At 45.5% G+C, this 23,938-nt stretch overlaps 1 protein-coding gene across 1 annotated transcript in view; it reads right to left on the reverse strand.

Moving 5' to 3' along the window:
- Nucleotides 1–23,938, reverse strand: part of pkhd1l1.1 (PKHD1 like 1, tandem duplicate 1) — a 37,024-nt gene that overhangs the window by 11,565 nt on the left and 1,521 nt on the right. Inside the window, exons 2-50 of the mRNA XM_062558599.1 lie at nucleotides 21,987–22,111; nucleotides 21,469–21,515; nucleotides 21,039–21,116; nucleotides 20,614–20,758; nucleotides 20,423–20,531; nucleotides 20,247–20,304; nucleotides 20,068–20,161; nucleotides 19,809–19,862; nucleotides 19,593–19,666; nucleotides 18,740–18,782; nucleotides 18,466–18,536; nucleotides 18,274–18,384; nucleotides 17,646–17,738; nucleotides 16,822–17,087; nucleotides 16,636–16,727; nucleotides 16,367–16,526; nucleotides 15,546–15,681; nucleotides 15,311–15,454; nucleotides 15,053–15,207; nucleotides 14,821–14,931; nucleotides 14,545–14,694; nucleotides 14,281–14,405; nucleotides 14,037–14,194; nucleotides 13,711–13,880; nucleotides 12,837–12,969; nucleotides 12,533–12,687; nucleotides 11,980–12,099; nucleotides 11,507–11,612; nucleotides 11,266–11,373; nucleotides 11,004–11,168; nucleotides 10,792–10,913; nucleotides 10,509–10,641; nucleotides 9,752–9,944; nucleotides 8,752–8,894; nucleotides 8,428–8,532; nucleotides 7,944–8,129; nucleotides 7,128–7,301; nucleotides 6,403–6,605; nucleotides 5,194–6,166; nucleotides 4,607–4,855; nucleotides 4,320–4,469; nucleotides 3,713–3,887; nucleotides 2,986–3,142; nucleotides 2,714–2,870; nucleotides 2,244–2,453; nucleotides 1,755–1,884; nucleotides 1,408–1,649; nucleotides 1,181–1,317; nucleotides 47–1,076 (exon numbers count right to left, since the gene is read on the reverse strand). Coding sequence (XP_062414583.1) covers nucleotides 47–1,076; nucleotides 1,181–1,317; nucleotides 1,408–1,649; nucleotides 1,755–1,884; nucleotides 2,244–2,453; nucleotides 2,714–2,870; nucleotides 2,986–3,142; nucleotides 3,713–3,887; nucleotides 4,320–4,469; nucleotides 4,607–4,855; nucleotides 5,194–6,166; nucleotides 6,403–6,605; nucleotides 7,128–7,301; nucleotides 7,944–8,129; nucleotides 8,428–8,532; nucleotides 8,752–8,894; nucleotides 9,752–9,944; nucleotides 10,509–10,641; nucleotides 10,792–10,913; nucleotides 11,004–11,168; nucleotides 11,266–11,373; nucleotides 11,507–11,612; nucleotides 11,980–12,099; nucleotides 12,533–12,687; nucleotides 12,837–12,969; nucleotides 13,711–13,880; nucleotides 14,037–14,194; nucleotides 14,281–14,405; nucleotides 14,545–14,694; nucleotides 14,821–14,931; nucleotides 15,053–15,207; nucleotides 15,311–15,454; nucleotides 15,546–15,681; nucleotides 16,367–16,526; nucleotides 16,636–16,727; nucleotides 16,822–17,087; nucleotides 17,646–17,738; nucleotides 18,274–18,384; nucleotides 18,466–18,536; nucleotides 18,740–18,782; nucleotides 19,593–19,666; nucleotides 19,809–19,862; nucleotides 20,068–20,161; nucleotides 20,247–20,304; nucleotides 20,423–20,531; nucleotides 20,614–20,758; nucleotides 21,039–21,116; nucleotides 21,469–21,515; nucleotides 21,987–22,111 — 8,425 coding nt within the window. The remainder of the gene's footprint in view (nucleotides 1–46; nucleotides 1,077–1,180; nucleotides 1,318–1,407; nucleotides 1,650–1,754; nucleotides 1,885–2,243; nucleotides 2,454–2,713; nucleotides 2,871–2,985; nucleotides 3,143–3,712; nucleotides 3,888–4,319; nucleotides 4,470–4,606; nucleotides 4,856–5,193; nucleotides 6,167–6,402; nucleotides 6,606–7,127; nucleotides 7,302–7,943; nucleotides 8,130–8,427; nucleotides 8,533–8,751; nucleotides 8,895–9,751; nucleotides 9,945–10,508; nucleotides 10,642–10,791; nucleotides 10,914–11,003; nucleotides 11,169–11,265; nucleotides 11,374–11,506; nucleotides 11,613–11,979; nucleotides 12,100–12,532; nucleotides 12,688–12,836; nucleotides 12,970–13,710; nucleotides 13,881–14,036; nucleotides 14,195–14,280; nucleotides 14,406–14,544; nucleotides 14,695–14,820; nucleotides 14,932–15,052; nucleotides 15,208–15,310; nucleotides 15,455–15,545; nucleotides 15,682–16,366; nucleotides 16,527–16,635; nucleotides 16,728–16,821; nucleotides 17,088–17,645; nucleotides 17,739–18,273; nucleotides 18,385–18,465; nucleotides 18,537–18,739; nucleotides 18,783–19,592; nucleotides 19,667–19,808; nucleotides 19,863–20,067; nucleotides 20,162–20,246; nucleotides 20,305–20,422; nucleotides 20,532–20,613; nucleotides 20,759–21,038; nucleotides 21,117–21,468; nucleotides 21,516–21,986; nucleotides 22,112–23,938) is intronic.

Raw genomic sequence — 23,938 nt, forward strand, 5'->3', positions numbered from 1 at the left:
TGACTGATTAAAGAAGTAGTTTGAAAAGGTTATACGGACGGAGTACCTGTGAGGGAGCCATCAGTGTCCACCAGCTGCCCTTCGTGCTCCCACCTGAAGCCGGCCTTGTTGGGGGAGTCGAAGTACTGGTTCCCACTGAACCTGACAGCCCAGCCCCCACAGCGATCCACGCACGTCCCATCAATGGCGGCCACGCCGATAGCTGCGCAGGCGTTCCGGTCGAAGTTGATGAACTTGGTGTTAACGACACTCAGGCCGTCGTCGAGCGGCGCGACGACACCTCGCCGCGTGCAGTAGTCGCCTCCCAGTCCGAGCTCGTCCACGTGGCCCACGACGGTGCTGTCGGACACCGTCGCCCCCCCGACCGCTCCGTAGCCGCTCACGGCCCACTGCATGATGCGCTTGGCCTCCATGCCGGCTTTCTCGTTGTTGACCGCGGTGAGGTCGATGAACTGCACGGCGCCCGCGTTGACCCACTCGGCGCCTTTCTCACAGTTCCAGGCGGTGAGGGAGCGGAAAACAGCGGGCTCGGGGCTTACGGATTGGCAGCCTCCGTCCCTCATGGGGAAGAAGTCTGCGAAGATCCAGAGGCCAAACCAGCCCTGGGAGTGCACGGTGTTGTTGTAAAACATCCCGAGGGGAACCCTCTTCTGGCAGATGTTGGCGTCGTAGGACGACCCGTCCGGGTGCTCGTGCATGCGGTACCAGAAGCCAAAGTGGGTGCCCCCCGCGGCGGCATTGTGGCGGATGATGTTGTTGGGATTGGTGACCCAGTAGGCAGCGGGCGTGACGTCGTCGTTCAGCAGGCTGGTGCTCTGTCTGACAAACACGGCCAGGTTGTACTGCAAGATGTTCCCCGTCTCGATGCCGTCCTCGATGAAGAAGGCGCCGCCCATGATGTCGTAGATGACGTTGTGCTCCACCAGCAGATTGTGGGTGTTGTGGATGGTCACGGCCCTGTTGAAGGTCCGGTGGATACCACAACCGCGCACGTAGGACTTGTGGTCGATGTCTCCCATCAGATGCCAGTGGATGGGATAACGCCCCAGCCTGAAGGCCTGCCCTGCATAGTAGACCTACAAGAAAACGTCTCCTTTTGAGTGACTGAAGGATCTGGAAAACATAATCAGATGCCCGAGGATAAAACACAACACAGCAGAGAAAGCCTGAAGCGTCTCACCTCAACATACTCCAGCCTGCCTATTGCGAGATTCTCATTCGGTCTGGGCGCGTGGAACATGATGCAGCCCCCAAACTGGTCGCTGCCGGTCTCCTCTCCGAACCTCCCTTGGAAACAGGTCTGGGTGCTGAATTCACCTGCAGCACGGTGACAGAAAGATGTTACTCCTCACATGCCGGTCAGTTGGGATGCCGTTGTGTCTCTTCCTCTTTACTTTTACACAGCACCTGTGTTGAAGCCGTCGGGGCAGGCTTTGATTGTTTCGTCCCACTCTTGGTGCTCGGAGCCTCGTACCACGATGTTCCTGGTGAGGAGACCCACCTCGGCTCGGCCCTCAAACAGCGTTCCGTCGGGCAGCGTGACGGTCACCCCGAGGTGAGTGTACTTGAGCGGCTCGCTCAGGGTTATGACCGTGCCGTTGGCCGACACGGCGGCGATCCTCATCTGCTCGTTCTCTCCCTGGCTGTGCCTGAAATAGAAAATCGAAGATTTCAAATCAAGATTGAGACACATGACGACATTTAATCATCGAGTTTGTCTGCGATTGACCACACGCATGGATTCGAGACACCACCTGTGGCCGGTGGAGGCGATGACAATTTCATCTCCAGCTTTCCAGGTCACCGCCTTCATGAGGGTCAGTGTGTCGGAGCCGCTTGCGGCCGTCTGGGCCAGGTGGGTCCAGGGGACGGGAACTGGAATGCCTGGAGGAACAGGATGTCAACAATGACCTCTGCTGGAGGAGGACCCTAACCCTTTAGAACACACAACTCCAATGACTGTCAGCTAAGCAGCACGTGACATGATGACATGTACCTATTTTTTTTAAATATTTGGGTCACGACTGTTCCAGTTGTCTGTTGCTTCTTTCGGTGAAAATATTCTGTAATACTTACAGAAAAAAAGTGTTGGGCTGATTCTTTTCTTTTGACCAGAGCCAGGCTTCCTGTTTCCAGCCTGTGTGCTAAACAAAGCTAACCATCTGCTTGCTGTATCTTTACAGTAAGCCTACAGTTTGAGTGATATCGATCCTCTAATCTGTTTGTTTGTGTGTGTTGTATACCGTGCAGGTCTAGCACTCCCTCTCTGACACCCAGGGTCTTGGTTCCATAAACCGGTATTTCAGGCGAGCGCAGGTTTCCGTGCAGCGTGATGATGGCTTTGTGCTGGAATGGCGCCCCCTCCTGGCCGATCTGGAGCCGCCCACCGTCCGTGATCAGGATGTTTTCTGCCTGCAGCTCGATGTCCGCCTCATCGAACACCAACGTGCCTCCTGAGGACCAAGAAGCAGTGCGTTTTAAACTAAACCCAGCAACTTCTCTTATGATCCTAAAAAATATGCAAACTTAAACTTTGTATATAGCATATGTAAGTATAGTATTTCACAGTTATTTTAAAAATAAATATAGAACAAAGACATGTTTTCATTACTCAATAAATGTTATCCGTCAAATGAAATCATATGAGGCACAGTTGAAGGAGATCTGAAATGCGTTGGTTCTTCTCGTAACAAACTCAATGTCCCTTGTGTACCTTGAATGAGGAGCATTTTGAGCACAGGGGTGCTGGTGTCCAGCAGGATGGTCTGGCCTTTACTGATGATGGCAAACGAGCCCTTCTCAGGGGGAGACAGACCGCCCCAGGTGAACATGGACGACCACACGTCAACGTAGAAGAAGTCCGCATTATCCTGAAGAAAGAGGCGAATACGGAATAAAGTTAAAAGTATGTGATAGAGAGTCAAGTCTCACATAAGGAACTGAAAGGCCTCTGGGCTGGGACTGAGATCGGGGATGTGATCTCACCATCGTGGCGATGCCTCGGTCTCCGATGCCGAGTCTGACTTTGGTTTCCTGAGACTGCCGCTGAGAGTTGGTCACACAGATGACGTGTGTGCTGTTGGTGGACTGAACGTCACACACGGAGCCTGCGATGGTCACGCTGACCTCATTTATGTCGCTGCTGTTGGGCGGGAAATAGAGCGGTCAATAGATCTATGGAGTAATTGATGAATGGATTAAAGTTTATATCACACCTGACATTTCATTACATGTGATACAATGATACTTTTTTTAACATAATAACCCTCTATACTGTAATTTACCAGTTAAATTACACATGTATAATACAAATGGATAATATAATACAATAGCATGCCACACAACAATGACTAATATATATACTATATATATAACATACCATATCATGCTACAAAATATATAGTTCATGTACTATCCTAATACATTTTTATATACCACATAGTTTCCCCTGTATTGTCATTCAACAAAATATGGTACATAAATAAAACATCTAATTGTAAATAACGCTTTTTTTACTTCCCACTATTAATACAAAATATATGTGTATAAAAACATTATTTACATTGTTTAAGATCTAAAATCCCTTTATGCCAAAAGCAAAGAAAAGGTCTTTGCTCTAAAAAGCAAAGACAAATGATGTAACGAGTGGAGCGCCTGCTTGTTAACCAGCGACCAGGGGGCCGTGTCCCTGGGTTCTGCTCCTTTGCTGCACCTGAACCCGGAGCCGCTGATTGTGAGACGGGTGCCTCCGGCGGTGCCTCCTCTGCGCGGCGAGACCTCAGTGATCACCGGAGTCAGCTGAGATTTGTAGGCGTAGCCGTCTGAAATGTTGACGGCATCCAGCTGGTTGATAACGGCGACAACGCAGCTCAGCTCCGACTGAGAGTCTGAGAGCGGAGGAACCGGGAGAGAACAAAGGGTAGAGGAAGAATGGAGATGCGTGCTGAGACACGACGAGCAGCTGACAGATGTCTTATCGTCCCTGACGAGTTATTGTCTGACGAGACAAGCCTGACATGGTCTGCTGCCAAGAAGGGCTGTCAACATTACCCATTTATAATCCTATAAGATGAGGCTTATTATGTATCGGCAGGAACGAATTCTTCTCAAACTTGTCCCAAACCTTTAGTAGAAAGACCAAATGCTGTTGATGGGAAACAGCAAACTACTCAGTATGATAAATTAATAATGTTGCCTTTTTTATGGCAGTTTGTTTGTATTAAGGCAGTAATACACTAACGTTAAATCAATAAACCATTTGTACATATATTACTCGTTAATGGACTAAAATCCAGTAGACGATGCTGGTCTAAACTTACTGGTGATGGACGGGGACTGGCAGTACAGACGGCTCGAGGTGGACATCTCCCTGCGAACGTCACACTCCTCCCCGCAGATCCTCACAGTGGAGGTGTGGGGGTCGAACCCGGACCCCTGCACCGACAGCAGAGCGCCGCCGCCATAACTCCCTGAGACCCAGATGAGGGAGGAACAGTTTATCAATATCTCACTTGAATTGCGAGGAATAAATGAAAACGTGAAGGATGAAGACAATCAAATTCTAACGTACACACAACCAGGACCCTCAGACCCTCTCGCCACTTACCCATGTCGGGCTGCACGCTGGTCAGGGTCAGCTCATGCGTGAACGTGACGTTTGACCGGGCCTGACCTTTGACCTGGTGGAGCAGAGTGACCGGGTACGCCCCCCCCGGGTTGTCTCCTGCAGTGCACTGAACCAGCGTGTCAGAGACGCTGGACACAACACAGGGGACGTGGTTTATGGCTACGGAGACGCGCTGGGTGTCGTTGCCGAATCCTGAGCCGGTCAGTGTGACGGCTGCGCCGCTCGGCCCTGTGGGGGGGTAAGCGTTACTGTAATTCTGACCCCTCCATTGTTTTTACTGTGGGTTTACAGAAAGCTTTAACTTCAAACGGGCATCATACATCTGAAAGAAATCAATTTCCTGTAGAACCAGCGTCCCCATTTGTGCACAAAGCTGAGAATAACACACCCAAATGAAATAACTTCATTTCATTCATTTAGCTTCTTCTGAAACCCTAGAAGAAGATAGAAGTCTCTTTTATCAAGGGTGATTAAGGAATTAAGACAAATGCCATCCAAAATAAGGAAATTAACTCTCCTCCTAACCAGTGTTACCATGGCTACAACATACAGAGGTGCGTAGTTACCAGAGCTGGGGCTGATGGAGCTGATGACGGGAGTGTGGTCTGCAGAGTATGTGAATTTGAGCGGAGGATACCGCACCGAGAAGACCTGGACGTTGGCGGTCACCGGCCCCTCGCCACGGGGAGGCGTCAGGCAGCGCAGCGAGCCCGCCGTCACCTCCTGTATCTGGCAGGGTGAGCCCCCGACCGTCACGCTGGTGTTCCCCGGAGCGAAGCCGTTTCCGGTAAAGACAAGAGTGGTGCCTCCGGCCAGGCTGCCCGCGTCCGGGTCGAGGGTGGCTTCGGCGAGGCTGCTCAGGGTGACGTAGCCGGATGCGAGGCCTTTACTTCTCACAATCACCTTGAGCGGGTGTTCGCCGGCGGGCAGGCCGTTTACCGCCAACATGATGGTGCCGTTGGTAACGGCGGTGACTTCCAGCTCCGAGGCGCCGGCAAAGACAGCCAGGTCGGCCACGCTGCCGCCAAACCCTGAGCCAGAGACGGCGACAGTGGTCGGCTTGCTGATGCTGTCTGGGGAAATAACGGAAACGGCGGGAGTGACAGAGGAAGAGTACTCGAAGGAGCAGTTTGAATGACAGGAGCTTTGGATCCTTCCGGCGTGGACGACGACGTCCCCGGCCTGCGGCTGCGAGGGAGCGGTGTTGCAGGTGACGTGAGTGTAATTGGCGGACACAACGGAGCACGGCTCGCCGGCCACAGTCACTGGCCCGCCGGAGAAGCCGGAGCCGCGGACGAGGAGCCGCGTGTGGCCACTGGGGCTGCCGACGGGAGGCGAGACGGCGTCCACCGCCGGCAGGACCACGAAGCGGCGGCCGAGTTCGTCGGGCACGGCGATGACGGCGCTGCCCAGGTTGTTGACTCTGACTGCTACGGGGAGAGCGAGGCCAACGGGAAGCCCGCTGTCGCCGCTGAGCTGACAGGTGATCTCGGAGTGAGAGCTGTTGATCACCTGGCAGGGCTGATCCCCCACCGTCACCTACAGGACACGTGAGACATATCATTACATCACATGTCATTCAGCTGACGCTTTTGTCCAAAGCGACTTACAATAAGTGTATTTCAACCATAAAGATACAAACTCATTAGAACAAGAAAAAAGAAAGTGTAATTTCCTTAACTAAGCTGATTTGCTATAGATAGAGCCATTATAACTACAATTCAAGTGCTACAATGTGTTAGTGTTTTTAGTCAAGGAAAAACGCTCCCGCTAACCTCATTGGCGCAGGCCGCTTCGCTGAAGGCTGTGCCCTGAATGTGGATGACCTGGTGGTAGGTTCCCTGGTTGGGAGAGATGGAGCGCACCGAGGGGGTGGAGCAGTCGGAGGCGCTAAAGAAGATGCCTCCGGTCGCATTGTCCTGCGGGCAGCGCGGGGAGGCGACACACTGCGAGGCGGCTCTGGAGACACGCCGAGAGCCTAAAGGGGACACCGATGAATCAGTTGAATTGTCTTTCATGTCATTTCTTCTTTAAATGAAAAAAATGCATCTTCTTAATTATGTTAAATAATAATAACTACACCTGTACTTAGATTTTAGAAGGTCTATGTCAAAATTCATTTAGTCAGTACTTTCCAGGGATGGAGTCAAATCTGCTCATTATCTGAGCAACTAATAAAAATTATGCCGAGTAGGTTATATTTTTATCATTTCTATGATTATATTTTGTATCATTTCTATGACTGTATTATATTGATGTTTATGTTTCATTTGGTGCATTAGTGTACGGATGTGATAATAGTAGCATACATAGCATACACTGCATCTCTGACAACAGGGTCACAGTGGTAACAATTCATGGGACTTCAATCCTCACAAATTTTAGTACATAATGCACATTTGTGGAATGTATTTTTAAAACGACAAATCAAATCCGATCAAATCCTGAAGGAGCTCCTCGATCAAGCTGCTGACTGAGAGCGCCGTATCAATGTGTTTACCTCCCGTCACGTGTCTGGCCTCCATGCCTCCCACGCTGACAGAGACCCCGCTCCTCCTCTCCGGCCGAGCCTCGACCTTCACGACTCCCTGCAGGCTTCTGCTGTTGGCGCTGTCTACATAGCCGCTGCTGTAGTAATGCACACCGGGCGTAGTGAAGCGGTAGGCGAAGAACCCTGCGGAGCAGCAGGAGAGAGTATCGTAAAGCATTCTTGGCCATGGAGTAGGTGGGACACTTCCCATTCCTCATGTCATGTACCACAACATCATAGACAACGGAATATTTCCAGTTAAATGAGATCAGGTTGATATATCAGGTAATTGCAGCTGCAGCAGAATTGTTGGGAAATAAACTAAAACGTCAATTTTATGTATTTTTCTTTATCGACTAAAAAGGGTTGGACACTCACCATAATGCAATTAATGAAAGTATGGGCTGCAATTACATTATTACCATTTAGATTTTCCTGTACACGAATGCTCAAATTCTACAACTACACACTGTACAATATGTGTGACGGCTTTACTTTTGATGTTTGCGATGTATTTCTTGTTTGAGATTTGATGGAGATGAAGTGCACAGCTTCTGTGCCGAATATAGTTGATGATTTACAACAGGAAACAGAGAATAACATCTGTTTGGAGTCATGATTCGCTTCTTGAGCTGGATAGTTCCTGCTGATTGGTCAATGGCAAAGGAGGAGAGAGAACAATGACACAGCAACACACGAACCCTTTTGGGCGGGAAGGAGTGTTTGTGAAGAAGATAAAGCTTCCCGGTGATATCTCGCAGTGAGGACGTTGACTCTATATTCTACCTTCTGCTGTCTTTGTGACTCCGCTGTACAGCGGCCCCCCGTCGTAGGTGGTTGCACTCGGGCTGGAGACACTCAGGACCTGGTAGGCGTCTTTCTGGAAGGCCGGTGCCTCCCAGCGCCACATCACCGCGTCCCCGACCAACACCGTCAGCGAGGCGGGATTCCACGCATACCCCTGTCCATAAGCTGCAACAGACAAAGGGTTTGACAGACAGGATGACGCCCTCGGAAACATTTCATTGTCTGAGGTCACGCAACATGTTATTAGGAATTTTTTTATTTTTTACAAATGTCTGCGGATGGAAAAAGAGAGGGGTAACTGTTTTTGAAACTAGTCTAGGTGAAGTCACCCCTTTGTCCAGAGGCGACAGCTTTGTCATTTGAATCGGCTTTCGGAAACGTGACCTTCTTTCTGTTGTGATGTGTTGATGTCAACTCAGATTTAATTTGACACCAGCAGAAAGGAGGAAAAATGTAAACCTACTACTGTGGAATCCCTGGTTGGTAACAATGTGGGTCTTCCCCTCCGACTGCAACACGCACTGCAGTTCGTTCTCCGAGGCGGACTTCACTTCGCACTCGAGTCCTCCTGTGACATCACAAAGCAACACAAAACACGCGTGAGAGCAGAGACGACCTGAAGCGGCCAAGCGTTCGTGCTGCTTCTCCGTGTTCTCACGTGGTTGCATCACTGCAGATTATAGTCAGCTAGTTCCCCCACAGCCATTCATGTCATTATTTTTAAGGTTCACTCCCTGTTTCCCTGGTAATGAATCTGTTTGAAACAGCTGGGTATCATTTTGCTTACCGACGGAGACTTTATTGTCCACTGTGTTGTTGCTGAAACCGGATCCAGACACAGTCAGCGTGGTTCCTCCCATTAACGAGCCAAGCTGTGGGGAGATGCTGTAGATTTCCAGGATGTATTCAATGGTGGTGTTCACACCGTTGCTATGAAATGAAAAAAAACAAGAAGCACAAAGGAGTTGACTGAAGGATTGAATCTAGACGGCACCTTTAGACCTGTTGTGTCACTTCTAAGTCTAAATAACCAAGGTGGCGATGGCTAAAAGTCAAGTCATCATGACAATCAACAAATCAATGCGTAACCACCCAATCAATATTGTTACATCTACGTACCGTCGTTTTCAAAAAGTCCGAAAAGTTAAGTCTCAAACCTCAGAATGTCATCAAGGACGGTTGCGTCAAAAGAAAAATATTTTTTTAGAAACTTACGTAACCTCAGTATGAAACTATGAAGGTGATCCTTCTCCTGTTCTTGATTGACAATAATCTCGAAACTATCCTATCAAGTTAGTTATTTTATTTGTGTTTTCATCTATTGTTGTGACAAAACTTCTACTAGATAAGTTGCAATGTTTCAGGTGAAATGTGGCGGTATGCAAACAGTGGACATGACATTATTCCCCACAATGCACTGAGGCACAGATTCATATATAATGCACTGTATGTGACACTGTATGTAAAATTAAATCATCTTTACTGAGCATATTTTTGAACGTGTGAATTTTTTAAATAGGCGTAGTTCCTCTAAAAAAAAATGTTTTCCCCCCAACAGCTTAAACTTAACAAATTTATTTGAAAATCAAAAAACACCAGTTGAAAAGCAACAATATCTTTTTTCACATCCTAATCTTGAGATCTACTATGTACCCTTAAGTGATGTGTGATAAAAGCTCTCTTGAAGCTTTGTGGTGTGAAAGAAAGAATTCACGGCACATCTTTCTGTTCTCTACGTAACAGAGAAACTATTCCCTTTGTGAAAACACCTTCGATGGCAGCTCTACCTCGTCTGGGGGTGGCCATTGTTTCCAAGCTGTACTTCCACCTTGTGCGTGCCCGGCGGCAGCACGGGGAGACGACAGGTGATTCTCGTCTCCGTCCATATCACCGTCGCGCACTCGCTCCCGCCCACGAATACAACGCTGTCATTGTCTTGGCCTCCCAGGTTCGAGCCCTGGATGGTGAGAACCCCATGTCCTACACAAAAGGCAGATCAGAGAAACGTCAACAGATCTTTTCTGCTTCTGTCATCTGTGGATGCGTCCGTGTGGTTAACTGTAAATATATGGGAAGATGTTGCGGCCTTTCGTGCTCACATTCTCCAGAATGTACAAAGGGCGAAAACAGATAAAACCAGCAAATCAACATTACAGGACGCACAAAAACACAACCATTGCTGTAGACGGCGTGGCCAAAAGGTTGTGAGATGTGGAGTCTCACGCCAACTCTTCAGACACAGATGGGCGGAAATTCACACAAAACATATTGTCATCACGGAAAAAACACATGAGAAGTGATTTTGAAATACAATGAGCAAAACATTGAATCTTCTTCCTTTCACACAGAAATAACATCCGACCATGTGTGTTTCATTCTCTAGCTTGATAGTATTACAATTAACCTGTGAGGAATAAACAAATCCTCCCTGATAAACCTCTTGCTTGGGTTTTTGCCATTTTATCCCATCTTTATAATAATCGTACCTCACCTGACTGGTCATCAAATGCATGAACACAGTTCATAAAAACCTCTCGAACTCACCAATCACTGTGGTAGTGCTGGGACTCAGGCCGGAGATCTGGGCTGTGAGGCTGTCATTGTAAGTGAAGTAGCTGCCGGCGGTCTGACTCATGTTTCCCTCCATCACTGCGACCGCCTGTGACCCTGCGGTCCCCTGACGTAAGTGACGCAAGCATTCATTTATTAACAAATAAAAGGGCCTTGTTCACAGCTCAGGCTCTTTGTAAGGCAAGAAAAGGAAGGCTAACAATTTGCCTTAAACCCTCGTCCCTAATAAACAGCACGTTGCAGTGTGGTCACTCACTGCCGGCGTTCTGCATTTCAGCTCAGTGTCACTGGCACGAACCACGGCGCAGTCGCCGCTGCCGATAGTAACCGCGGTGCTCCAGCTGAAGCCGAAACCTCTCACCGTCAGCAGAGTGCCTCCTGAGAGATGAAGGTGATTTGAGTTCTTGTGTCAGAGAAAGTGATTCTGCTTTAGATGTTCACCGGTACCGATTTGGGGAAAAGTCTTACCTGCCACGCTTCCAGAGAGCGGGGCGAAAGAGGAAACGATGAGCTGGTAGGTGAAGTGGAAGGCGTTGCCTCCTGCGGGGCGTGAATCACCCAGAGAGGGGAAGCTGACCAGCACGGGGTACGCACCCGCGCTGCCACTGCCAAGTCTGCACACCTGAGAGGTAGCTGAAATAATAACCATTGTCAAAATATGGTTTAACTTCTTCCGTTAGATGAGAAACAGCCGACTCAGGATGAACTCCTAAAATCTTCCTTCACTTACCAGTGATCTGTTCAACGGGGCAAATGGTTTTCCCCACAAGGATGGAGGCGTTTTCACTGCTGAAGCCCGTCCCAGTGACAGTCAAAAAAGTCCCCAGGCCAATAGATCCTGAAAAAGTCAGAGACATTTCATTACAGATAAAAACTCATCCTCATTGTCTTGTTTTATTCTGTTTTCAGAACAAGATATGGCGAGATACACTATACACTGAGCCTTAAAAATGAATAATGAGACGGGACACCTTGAGATGGGCTGATTCCAGTCACAACTGGAGTCTTGTCCTCAGACCATTCATATCCACAGTCACCAGAGCACTTTGAGGGGATGCCATTGATGTAAACCTCCACCTGCAAACAGGGAAAAGCACGAAATGTTCAGATGAGTAGTTCTTTAACATAAAAAAGACACCCCAAGCTGAGATAACCACCGATTAGAGGGTGTGTGGTTGTATTTCCCTTGAACCCTTTGATTTCTTGCATTCAGCTGGATGTTTATGCACCGGGTCTTTACATATTCTACGAAAAACACAAAATTTGGGTCGCCAAGTGACAATGTAGAACAGCACACCGATCAGCTCTTGCCTCAAAGTGTCAGCCACAGAGAAAACACCCATTTGAGAGATGATACTGAAACCCCAAACCAGATGTGGCAGATGTCATTTAGCTGACGCTTTTATCCAAAGCGACTTACAATAAGAATGAATCACGATTGTACCTGTGGTTTGGGTTCCCAGACACGGAGGTAATCTCCTGTCAGGCTTCGGGTCAACAGTCCTCCCTTTTCATCCTCACGCGCAAAAACATTTGCATTTTGGCCGACTGACGACCCGGTCACCTGAAAGGAGAATAAATGACCAAGTTAATGTTTGTCACAAGATGTAAATTCTGCTGATGAACCTACTACCGACAGCGTATTTACTGTATTACTACTAGTACTATCACTGCTGTGTTTTATTCAAACAGAACATGACAGATGAGAAAACAGAGATCAAGAAAAAACAGAGCTATGCTATAAGTTTGGCAGTAAAGAACGTTCAGTAGATGCTGACATTTCTGATGAATATTTGTGTGATATTACTACTACAACTGCTATGGTTACTATTTAATTGTTAAATGTTAGTAACACATTGCTTTTCGGGCAACGCACCAATACTAAAGTAATTACATCGAACAATTTTCCCTTAAATGAATGAACAAGGATCCAAATAACACACCACTGCTTAACACCACAAGGATCTACCAAACTACAGAGAAAAGACGGGTGTCACCTGGATCAGAGGCTGGTCTCCGGGCTTGTTGAGCCACTCGATCCTCCACTTGGGGTCCCTGCAGCTTCCCTGCCTCTGGACGCTGACCTCACCCATTCCTGCGATCCCCTGTAGGGCGTACTTCAGGTCCTCCTGGCTGATGTCTACTGACAGACCTGAGAACAAGCCCCGGCAGAGTCAACACACGCCCTGTTAAAGCAACTATTGCCTATATCGTAGAAGCCGCCAGTGGTGGAATTCAACTAAGTGCATTTACTAAAGCACTGTTCCAGGGTGTAATATTACTTTACTTTTATGCTCTTACCTTCAGCTCGGCCTCCGTAGATCTCCACGTCGAAGGTGCCGTTCAGAGGAGGCGTGGCTCTGTGAGGGCGCGTGATGCTGACGGTGGCTGCTCCATCCCTGAACTCAGCCGTGTCCTCCCTGCTGATGGACATCTATGGAGGTGGAGAAGGGAAAAGGATTAAAAAGACGCAAACCAATGCAGAAGTCACGTTCTATCACGTTATATCTTTGCAGGTGTTTTTTTTCTCTTGTTGAGTTTCATGCAGTATATCTAAGGCAAGCCACAGAAAACAAGGTCAGCTTTAAGTATTGGTGTATCAGTAGCACTGCTACCTGGTAGCATATATGAAGATGACATTTTATCTAAATTAAGAAAACCCTTGTTTCGGGTTTTGCTGAAGATGACACCCGGCTTTCCTTATGTTTGCTGTTTCACATTCTGGATAAATACCACTATTTACTTCACGCTAGTATCTCTCTTTTTCTTCTTTTCTAATAGCACATCGGATCAGAGCTCAGCACAGGTGCATCACAGGAGAAAAGTTGGATTTCTAGAACCTAAGCTTTCTTTTGCACTTCATTCTTAACCCATAACGGCAGGAGATTGGAATCATTTTTTACACAAAATGTGCTGGTTGGGAAAAAATCATGAGGCTCAGTGAAGGAGGTTGTATTTTTTGGGGAGTGTGTGATTAGCTGTCAGGTGGCTGCCCCTTTGTTATTTCACTTTAGCTTCACCCCAAGCTCCACACCGTTTTCCAAGTGTAAGATTTCTTGGGTCCACGAACAGCACATCTGTGATTTCCTGCAGACTACGCTGCAGAATTAAGACACAGGTGAAGAATGAGTCTAATATAACACATCCATGAACATAAATACAAAGCAACCGTTACCGGCAGGAAGCCAACTCCAAGCAACGGGAAACCGAAGGAACAATTGACCGGTGTGGCTTTGATCTGGTAGCTGATCTGTGAAGCATTCCGCATGTCTTTGGCGACGGAGATCGCCTCGAAGGATTGGCCGGAGGTCTCAAAGGGCGGAGGCCTCCTCTCTTGGGGGACGGCTGGAAGAAAACAACACACAGGAATGAAGTGAGTGCAAATAAAAGTATTTATCTTGTTATGAAAATACGTAAAGGAAAGATGGAACAGAAAATAATGTGCACTTCTGAACTTTGATCTACAACCCCAAATCTAAAAACTACGATCAAGCTGCGTACCGTTTTCATCATTTGCGGTGGGATACTTCCCAATGTGAACCGTGTCCACGTAGAAATCTCCCCCGTCTTTGTAAAGGTAAAACTCCAGCAGATTGTAATTGCTCCCGATGTATTCAGTCTGCAGGGAGCTTTGCAGGTCCATGCATTTGTAACTCCATCTGTCAAGACATATCCAACTCTAGAAAACGGGACTTGGTTGAGAAGTTTGCACATAACTGAGAGATCAAAAGTAGAGTTAACAAACTTGTTCTCCTTATTGAAGACAGCGCTTATCTTTGCAACCTCAGTCTTGGTTTGGCCTTGGCTGTTTTGGTAAGTGAACTTTATTCCAACTTCATCCTTCAACATGCCCTTGTATGCAAAGCAAAGCTGCAAGGGGGGGGGGAATGGGAAAAATAATCCATCCATCAATAATCTGTCAACCACATTGTTAATGCATCCATTTGTTTTCATTCAGAGTGCTAGTTCAAACCGTCTGTACAATTAGTGAAGCAACTGTGTATTTTACCGTGGGATACTTGTCCAATGAGACCGATCCGTAGCTGTAACCAGAGTCTCCAATGTAAGTGTCCTTGAAGAGGACCTCGGCGTTCTTCAGCGACCACAGGCCACAGAAAGCCGTGTTTTTCATCGGAGTACCTTCCTCAGCACTGTTGAACTGGTGAGTGCAAGAAAATAAAAAACAGTTCAGATGCCTGCAGCGATTTAATGTCCCCGAGCCGATTCCAAGATGTAAAAGGAGTGCAAAGAACAGGTGCACAACCATTTATTTGTCCACACTGACCTGGGAGTTGTCCTTTTCAAAGTCTTTGAAGTACTTTACATCAGTCCCTTCGGGGGTCAGGACCTCAACGGGACACTCGGCCTTCATCATGTCCTGCAGAGCCGACTGCACCTGTTGACGATAACACACTGTAGTCCAAGTTTGACAAATTGTTTCATAACTGAAATCTTAGTTAGTCATTGTCTCAGGCATAATAGGGTTGTCGATGCTGACAGAGCGACACACAACGGACCTCAGACTCAGTTGCATTGAAGCCAATGGGTTTAGAGGGTATTCCCCCCCAGAGCAATGTGAAGGTCGCCATGTTGCTTATCCCCTTTGTAACCTCAGCGACGGTGACGTAGGTGTCGGAGCCAAAAGTTTCCCAGTGTAGAGGTTGGAAGTCTCCTGCGCTCCAAAAACAAAAGTGGTTTATACTAATAGGGTCAGCTACACGAATGCACGTAAATGAAGTGTAACGACCACCATGTACGTTTCTGTCCTTTCATACCTCTGTCAGAATTGAAAGTGACCAGGAAATTCGATCCTTGGCTATCGTCCTCTTTGGTGACATGCACAGTGTCGGGTTTGATGGTCCAAAGCTTGTTCAGGGAGGCTTCGACCACATCAGCTGAGGCGGTGACTGGAATTGGTCCTAAAAAAAGAACAAGACGAGGCTTGTGAACAAACATAATGGCTGAGAAATACTGCACTTTGGATTAATCAAGCAACAGCTCAAAATTCACCTGTCTTTGCGTCTCCGTAGCCCAGGCTGAAGAAAGTGCTCCCACAAAGATGGCTGGCACAGCCGCTGCTAACGGTGACCCTCTGGACCTCTTTGACTGCAGCCACATCGCCGGGCCAGGAGTCAAAGGTCACCACCTGAGGGATAGTAAGAGGAATGTGAGGTACAGAAGAGAGGAGCAGGTTCAACCTCTTTTCCTGCATTCTCTAAAACAACTTTTAAGAGATCCGACAGAGCAATGGAGCTAGCAGTGATGCTAGCAGAGATGCTAGCTGGGTGCACTGCTGTGGCCTCTAACATTGGTTCCTCTGGCTCGCAAAAAAATGGAAAACTAGAAGCAACGCAGAAACAACACGTTTATCTATTACGGGACTGACCGAACAAGAGTTTGTGTTAAATTGTCTGTAGCTGCTTTTAACAGAAAGGGGAATTTGGAAGAATATAATGAAGTTAATTTCAGTTGATTACTCAGCAATGACAAAGTGAAGCGATGTAAAATTATTGTTCGATTGAGTATTTCTACATATTGTGAAATATGCTAATAACAGATCAATAGTGTGATAGCTTAGCATAAAGACTTAATTAGCTTAATTCAAAGGTCCACCTACAGTAGTGTACCATAGGCTGAATAACACATTATCTACATTGTTATTTTATCTATACAAAACAGAGAGCGAGCCAGCTTTCCCCTCTGTTTTCCAGAATTTATGCTAAGCTAAACTAAACATACATGAGAGAGTGGTATCGATCTTGTCATCTGACTTCAATGGAGAGCTGAGAAGATCATTTTGGAATGTGCCGTGTTTACCAGAAGCTACATACCTGTTCCTCATCGTACACATCGTATTCAGCCACGATACTCTGAACCTCGTTGACCGCATCGTTTGTCTGGTCTTCTGTAAAGGGACTCTGCTCCTGGAACAAGGCCAGGTTCACACTTGCGGCACCAGTATATTCTTGATGCAGAATTTCCATGTAGTAGCTACAAGAGAAAAAAAGCCTTTAAGTGATGGAATATTGTGTGCTGTGAATTAAAGAGTATTCATTTGCAAAAGAGGTATAACAAGAAGCTTTTAAAATTATTTCCTTACGGTTTTCCTTGCTCTAGAGCCTTTACTTCAGACTTTTGTGATTTCATTTTTGTGAAATCTGAGACGTAACTTGTCTGGAACGCAACTTTAACCTAAAGTCAAAAGGGGGAGGAGGAATATTTTATCCCAATATAATCTTTGATTGCATCCTAGCATTGTTTGATGGTGACAGCAGGTGTGCTTCACCTTGTTTTCGGGGCGGCTGGAGTTGCTGAGATAGAGCTCGCATCGGTCGTCACAGTGCAGGTATATGGTGTAGTTGGCAGTGGCCGGTGGGACGAAGAAGCCTCTGGATCGTGAGCTGAAATAATCGAGTTGATTCTGAAAAACGTGGGGGACGGAGTCGACCCAGTCTGCCCAGTATCCAGCCGTGTTCTCATTGTAGCCCCAGATGTCAGTCAGGTATCTGGGTCTCGTCCCGTTCCACACCTCCACCTTCAAGCCTCTTCCACCTGGATTCAGAGGAAGCGCAAGTGACAAAATGGGACGTAAATGGTGGTGCATCAAAATCAGGGTTTGGCAGATTAATCATTAATTAAACATCATAAACACCACTTTGGGTTCTCTGAAATTGTATTCAATACTTTTTGAGATTGTTTTGCCAAATACTCAGGAGGACATTGTCATCATATTGTTCTTCAAATGGTATACATAGCAAGGGGAATAAGGTTTTTACTGTCTGACATTAAGCAGCTAAGTTGACTGATATATATTTTAGAAATCCAAAGCCGGCGTCTGTATGTCAGCTGTTCACATCTGCTCTACATAAGGTCTTGCGTATGAATTCTGATCTCCCAAAACATGCGCTCAAGTCACAGTCAGATAAGAGGTTATCTGTTCACAGTACTCTGCACAGACGATGTTATCTCCACTTTAGATTGACCCAGCGTTGGAGATGTCACCCGGTGTTAATGCTTTGTTCTGCCAACGACACGGCACATCGGTGGGGACAAATGTGGTTTAGCGTCACGTCCAAAAGACAAACGGAGGAAGAGGAGGCGTTTCCTGACCTGGGTACACTGTCACGTTGCCGGTCATCTCGTGCTCGGCGGTTCTGCACGTGATTCTGTCGTTGGACACCGTCTGGATTTCACAAGGCAGGCCTGATGGAGAAAGTGCATAGTTCCATTTTTTGTGTCGAGAGTTAAACTTTGATCACTCTGATGATTCTTATTGTAGTCTTACAAACCTGATGATGAATATTATGAAAGACAGACTTTGTGTACATTATCACTTGATAATGTATCACCTGCATTCTACATCTGTTTTATACCCATCTTTTTCATTGTGTGAACAGGTGGAAGAAAAGATTTTATTTGATAATGATTGAGCTCAAACACGTACTGTAACAAAAGAGTTTGATGACACATAACTTATTGTAAAAGACTTGTTTGTCACGGTCTGCTTCCAGAAGATTCTTCTCTCGTCCGCACGACAACCCTGTTGTTTTCTTTTGTTTGCCCCTCTCAAAGTATGCGCAGTTTGTGTTTGCGTTGAAAAGGATTATCACCGTTGCACAACTCAAGGCCCCACCAACGTTGTCGGGTTTTGTTTTGTCTGAGACGCATCCGTGCAACACACTTTGTACCGCGTGACAACAGAAAACGCACAACGGGTCACTGGGTGGCGGCCGATTACCTCCAACGAGAACGCGTGCCGGCTGGTCCGTTTGGTCGAAGAAGCGTCCGGAGATGGTCAGCAGGGTTCCGCCCGTGACACTGCCCGTCGAGGGCGAGACTCCCGTCACCTCTGAACAGGAGACACGACGCACGTTTCACTGCAATGAGAACAAATGCAACGCGGGAAGTACTTTGTGGTGAAGAGGCTTACCTGCGAAAGTCTGAAACATGGAGAGCTTTCCCAAAGCTGAAACCCTCAACAGCTTCCTGTCCGGTAAACTCCTGAGGATTTCAAAGAAGTTGATCAATATTCTTCCAGCTGTTCATACAATACCGTTGGTGTTCAGTGAAACAATCTACTTTCAAGAAGTAAAGGAGGAGATGTTTCTGGCAATATATCTATTCATTTTTTCCTTTACAAAAAAAATCAGACGGATTCAAATGGTGTAAAAAGAGAACGGACGGAATCTGTAGCAATGCATTACCTTCCAAATTCGCTGTCCAGAATGTAAGTCAAGTTGTGATGCCCTGTCATAAACAAAATACGATTATTAAGACATTTTTACGGCATTTTTTAAGGCACTTTTTAAGGCGAATTAATCATAGTGATCATTATTCATGTATCAGTCAATTCAAATGTTCTGGGGTTATTTTGCTTTCATACAATGTCTTCTTTTAGTCTATTGGAAAGACAACACATGTATGTGTTTATTTTTCTATTTGGGTCCATAGATTTCTCTTAATTTTACCAAAAGTCACCATGAGATAAGGCTCGTCTGCATATTCAAACATTGTATGTCCAAATCTCCTTAAATATAAAAATTGTCTGAGATTATCTGAGCAGGTTCCATGTGGATATCTATTGGTTTATTTTTCTTCACATGTAGTCTTCAATTTGTCACATACATTTACAAATCATATCTTAATATATCTTATATCTTAAGGAACATTTCTCTATATTATTTTTCCTGTCTGTGTTCTATTTTCTGAGCTCAATTTATACATTGATCTATTCACACACACATGTTGAAAATTGATAATTATGTATGGCTTCATCAAATGAGGTATCCAAAATTCCCTCAAGAGAAACCCAGAATCTAATGTGTCCACCAAACACTTTAAAACAATATGTTTGAACCTGAAATCTATGCAAATTAGCACATTGTTCATAAGATCATGCATTGGCATGTTTCAAAATAATATATTAGAAAATGTCATATAAAAATATAGTTGTCTTAATATAAATGATCAATCGGGGGTTTCATAGCAAAATCTACATTTTTTTAACCTTATTCGCAAAGTACATTCAAACTTCCAAAGAGAAGAAACCCTGCTCACCAACGTAGCTCCCCGTCATCTTGCAGCTCATGTATCCCCAGTTGGACGACTCAGAGTCCAGTTGTAGGTTATATCTTTGGAAAATATTTGACAAATAATATAATAATACAGTGTTCACATTTTTCCTCCTTCACTTTTATTCAATACAGCTTCATCAAGCAGAAGACGTCTCGGCTGTGAGACACATTTTTCTGAACGCAGTCTACATCTACTTACAGTTCATCTGAGTTCGGTTTAAGCAGCTCACATGGCATCCCTCCCATGTAGGCTCTGCGACAAACAAGCTCATATTCACTCATCGTTCATAAGACTGGGGTGTACCAGTTTATATATTTCTTGTAAAACAAAAAAAGAGTTTTGGTTGGGATCATTTCAACTGTTTTTATGATTTGATGAAGCATCTATACTGGTGGTTCAATTGACCTTCTTTTAGCGTGAACATCTTTAAAAATTGTGTTTCCTTGTATTTGAATACCTCAGAAACCTGACGTCGAGCCCGTTGGAGCTCCTGTCGGTGTTGCTCCCGTACACGTCGGTGAAGATGATTCCTCGGACTGTCACCAAGCTGCCTGCAAGGGTTTCGGGGGAGAGTTTCAATGCAATGTCGAGTGGATGAACTTGGCCTGAGACCTGTAGCGCTAACGAACCGCGTACCTGGGAGCCCGCTGGCTGGGCTCAGAGTACTGATTGTAGGCGTGCGGTACTGCACAGTCTGAGAAAAGTCAGAATGGAAGGGGGAAAGGAAAGGAGTTCACGTTAGAAACATGGCCCCGGGGTCGATCAACTTGACCTTTAAAGGGGTCACCATTTGGCGTGGGCTGCAGACTTACTAAGAAGCTGCACCGGTAGGCTTTGTAGATCCCTCTGCACACACTGGCATCGGGGATGGGAACCCCATCCACGCTGACACGCACCACGTACTGATCTGTGGGCATGGCTCTGTAACGGACCAGTGAGTCGTTTTAAGATACACATGTGTTCAGTGTACTCACTCATGAAAGACCCTTCATCCTGGAACTACCTGGTGACACAAGTGATCCGGTTGCTGTGCGTCGAGTCCCTCTCCACGTCACAGGGCACTGACAGTCTGTCCGACACCAGGAACACGCGGTTGCCAAAATTGTCGTCTATTGGATTTAGCTGGAACTGTTTCTCCTGGGCAAAGCCTGAATACAGGTTTGTGTAAAATATATGTATATACATGTTTTTGAGGTGAAGGCTCCAACGAGCAGATGGGATCCTTATCCTACTGTCCCACTAATGGAAACATATAACATTTTAAAACAAGCAGTTGACTTTCGTCACAGTTAATCTTGAAACGAAAAAATCTAAAAAACATGTTCAGAAACGACTTTTGATCATTTTTTTAACAGTACGACACCACTTTGGATTGAAATGTTACAATAAAGATTAAAAAGCAACTTGCACTCTGGCTCAGGATCTTACCAATTCCGTCAATCACGATTCGTGTTGCTCCATTCGAGCTGCCTCGATTTGGAGTTAGTTGGTCAACGCGTTGAGCACCTGCAGCACACATCAAATAATATAGCATAATTATATTTATTAGGGCCGGGACTCGATTGAAAATATTAATCTAATTAATTAGAGGCTTTGTAATTAATTAATCAAAATTAATCACATTTTAATTGCATAAATATTTGACCTGAGTAATTTTTTTCACATGGATTTTTATTTTTGTTCAACCAATTCCAGCAGACAAGTGTAGAAATAGCATATTTAGAAATATAGTACTTTCAGAAATTCAGGTAACCTATAAGTAAGTAGACCTTCTGTAAACTATGTTTTTTTAAGTAGACCCAATACTTTCAAGTACATTCAGAACATTGGTTATTTTTTCAGACGTGGACTTAGTTACCCTGGTCCTTAAACCAGTCATCTGGTGCAGTGTGGGTTGGGTGTGGGTCCTTGTACTCGGGTCGGGCTAACGTCCACGCTAGCTGCTAGTTGTGTTGCGTTGAGGTGATACTTGAGGCTCGATGTGAATTCCTTGTTGCACAGCTTGCACACAACCACGCTCTTATCGACGCTTCCATCCGTGTGTTTATTATAATAAGATTTCCCATTCACGGGGCCACCCGACACGGTCTCGTCAGCTTCTTCGTTCATGTTCACCGTGGTTTGTTGTTGTCTGAAGTCATGGACGCTAGTTGGTGCTCCAGTATAATCGGTCCTCGGAAACTCATCCAGTGAGAAACGTTCCGCGGTGCAAAAAATAAGTGTAAAAATGCGTAAAAAAATGTTTAATGTGTTATTTTTTGTGTAATTAATTAATTATAATTCACATTGTAATTAATTAATCGTAATTAACGCGCCAAAGTCCCGGCCCTAATATTTATTTATCGCTTAATTGAACTCGTCGTGAACGTTACTTACTGCAGCAGTGCCAAAGGGCAAGGATGAGAGCAGCCGTCTTCATGTGGGGCTCCATGGTGGAGGTTTCCCAGAGATCCGAGCTGCTGCTTCAGCTGCGGTGTGCTGTGGTGGAGTTTAGCTGAAATCTAACACCCAAAGTGTTAGAAAAAACATTTTACCAAAAATTCCAACAATGTACAGAGTGTTGACAAGATTGATCTTTTCAGATTCAAAAAAACGGAGCCCACCTGTTGAACAGGACGTTACCTGTCTAGCGTGCCGCTCAGGTAGACAGATGGAATGAGAGACACTGGCTGCAAAGAGGACAGACTCTTTATTCTGCTGCTCAGGGTTCCTCCCCTTACCTGAAACTGGGAGGAGGAGACTGAACAGATCAGCTCATCCTCGTGTCCCTATAATTAGCCACCACCACGGTCTAAACATGTTGCTGAAATCAGTCACGACACATTTGTTCATATCCTGTCTGGCAGTGAATCAGCTTGCTGAGAAGTGAAACCTCTCATAACGATCATGCTGTCCCAACGCTTGATGTTAAGGAAACGCTTCATTGAGAATTAAGAATTCTGTGGATCTGAAGACAAACTTTTTCATTACTTTACTTTTATTAGAAAACACACACACACAAATCAACAGCACATTTCGCAACAACCGTGAAGCCCAGCAGCACCATACAAGGCCTCGAAGTAGGATGACATGCTGAATCATCACCAGCTTCTATTGTTTTCCACTTGAATCTTCATTTCCTTCAATTCTGATAGTTTCATCACAAACCTTAACCCCTCCAAAAAGTAACCGAGGAAACAATGTCTCTTCATTTGTATGCCACTTTAACATTTGTTTTGAGGTGTGTGATGAGCAACGGAGGCTCTCAGAGATGCTAATGTGGATTAAAGGGGCCTTTTATTATTATAGCGGAGTGGAGAGTTCTGAACGGCTTGAGAACCACTAGGAAACACTGCTTGTGTTGGACAGAATCACACTTTGAAACAAACAGAGACATCCTGATTAGCTGAAACTTACTTAGGGGACCACTTTAGCCTCATAGTGAAAGGACTCTTTTGGTTTTTGAACAGTTGGAGAATTAAATACGTGTTAGCTCAAAATGCTGTATTTTAACATCCCTCCTCGCACAGCATTTTTACATGCAGGCGCCTGGAGCTTTGCTGTATTGTTCAGTGCATTAGAGATGTTGTGGGAGGCCTTCATTGTTCCTGTTAAAGGTGCTTTTACCTGTGGAGTGTTTCACTTTACAGCCTAAAAAGACCACCTTCCTGTGTCTTCGGGTCTGTGACTGTGAGAGTTAAAAGATGCTAAATCAATGTCTTGTTTTCTTACATTTTATTTCTGACTATTTCGGAGTGTGGAATATGCCTGATGTTTATTCTATTTATGTATCTTCCTTCTTTTATTTTTCTTTGAAATGTAAAGCAGTTTCTCATTTCATTTATATAAGGAGCCCTGGCTTTTGTTGACTCAAATTGTATGTATTTGTTACATGAGGAGGAGTCTTCACCTCGCGTTTGCTAACATGTTCCTCTGGGTAGAAACAAGTTGTACTTTCTTCAGTGGAGCCTCACATGGCATTTCCTTTTAAAAGATAATTGTAACTCTGCAAATTCTTTGTTTTTCTGTTATGTCTAGCCCAAAACGTCAATTCTGACAAGAAAAGATAAGGAAGAAACAGACCTGCTTTTGGAGGATAACCTTTTTTTTTAAACTGCCCGCAAAAATGTGTTTTTTTGTGTTTGTTTTCAACAGCATCATTCCAACGAGAAATGCTTTAAAATGGGAAAAAGAAATCCAGATTAATAAAACCAGAAGATCCAGTCAGGATCAGAGGAGTAACTCAGCGTTATATGCAGTAACATGACTGTGGAAACAATGCAGACAAACAAATGATCACGGTTTTAAATGATAAAAACTACCAAAGGATTTTGTTCCTAATGCTTGGA

Source organism: Pungitius pungitius, chromosome 17 (assembly GCF_949316345.1).
Source record: "Pungitius pungitius chromosome 17, fPunPun2.1, whole genome shotgun sequence".
Lineage (NCBI taxonomy): Eukaryota > Metazoa > Chordata > Actinopteri > Perciformes > Gasterosteidae > Pungitius > Pungitius pungitius.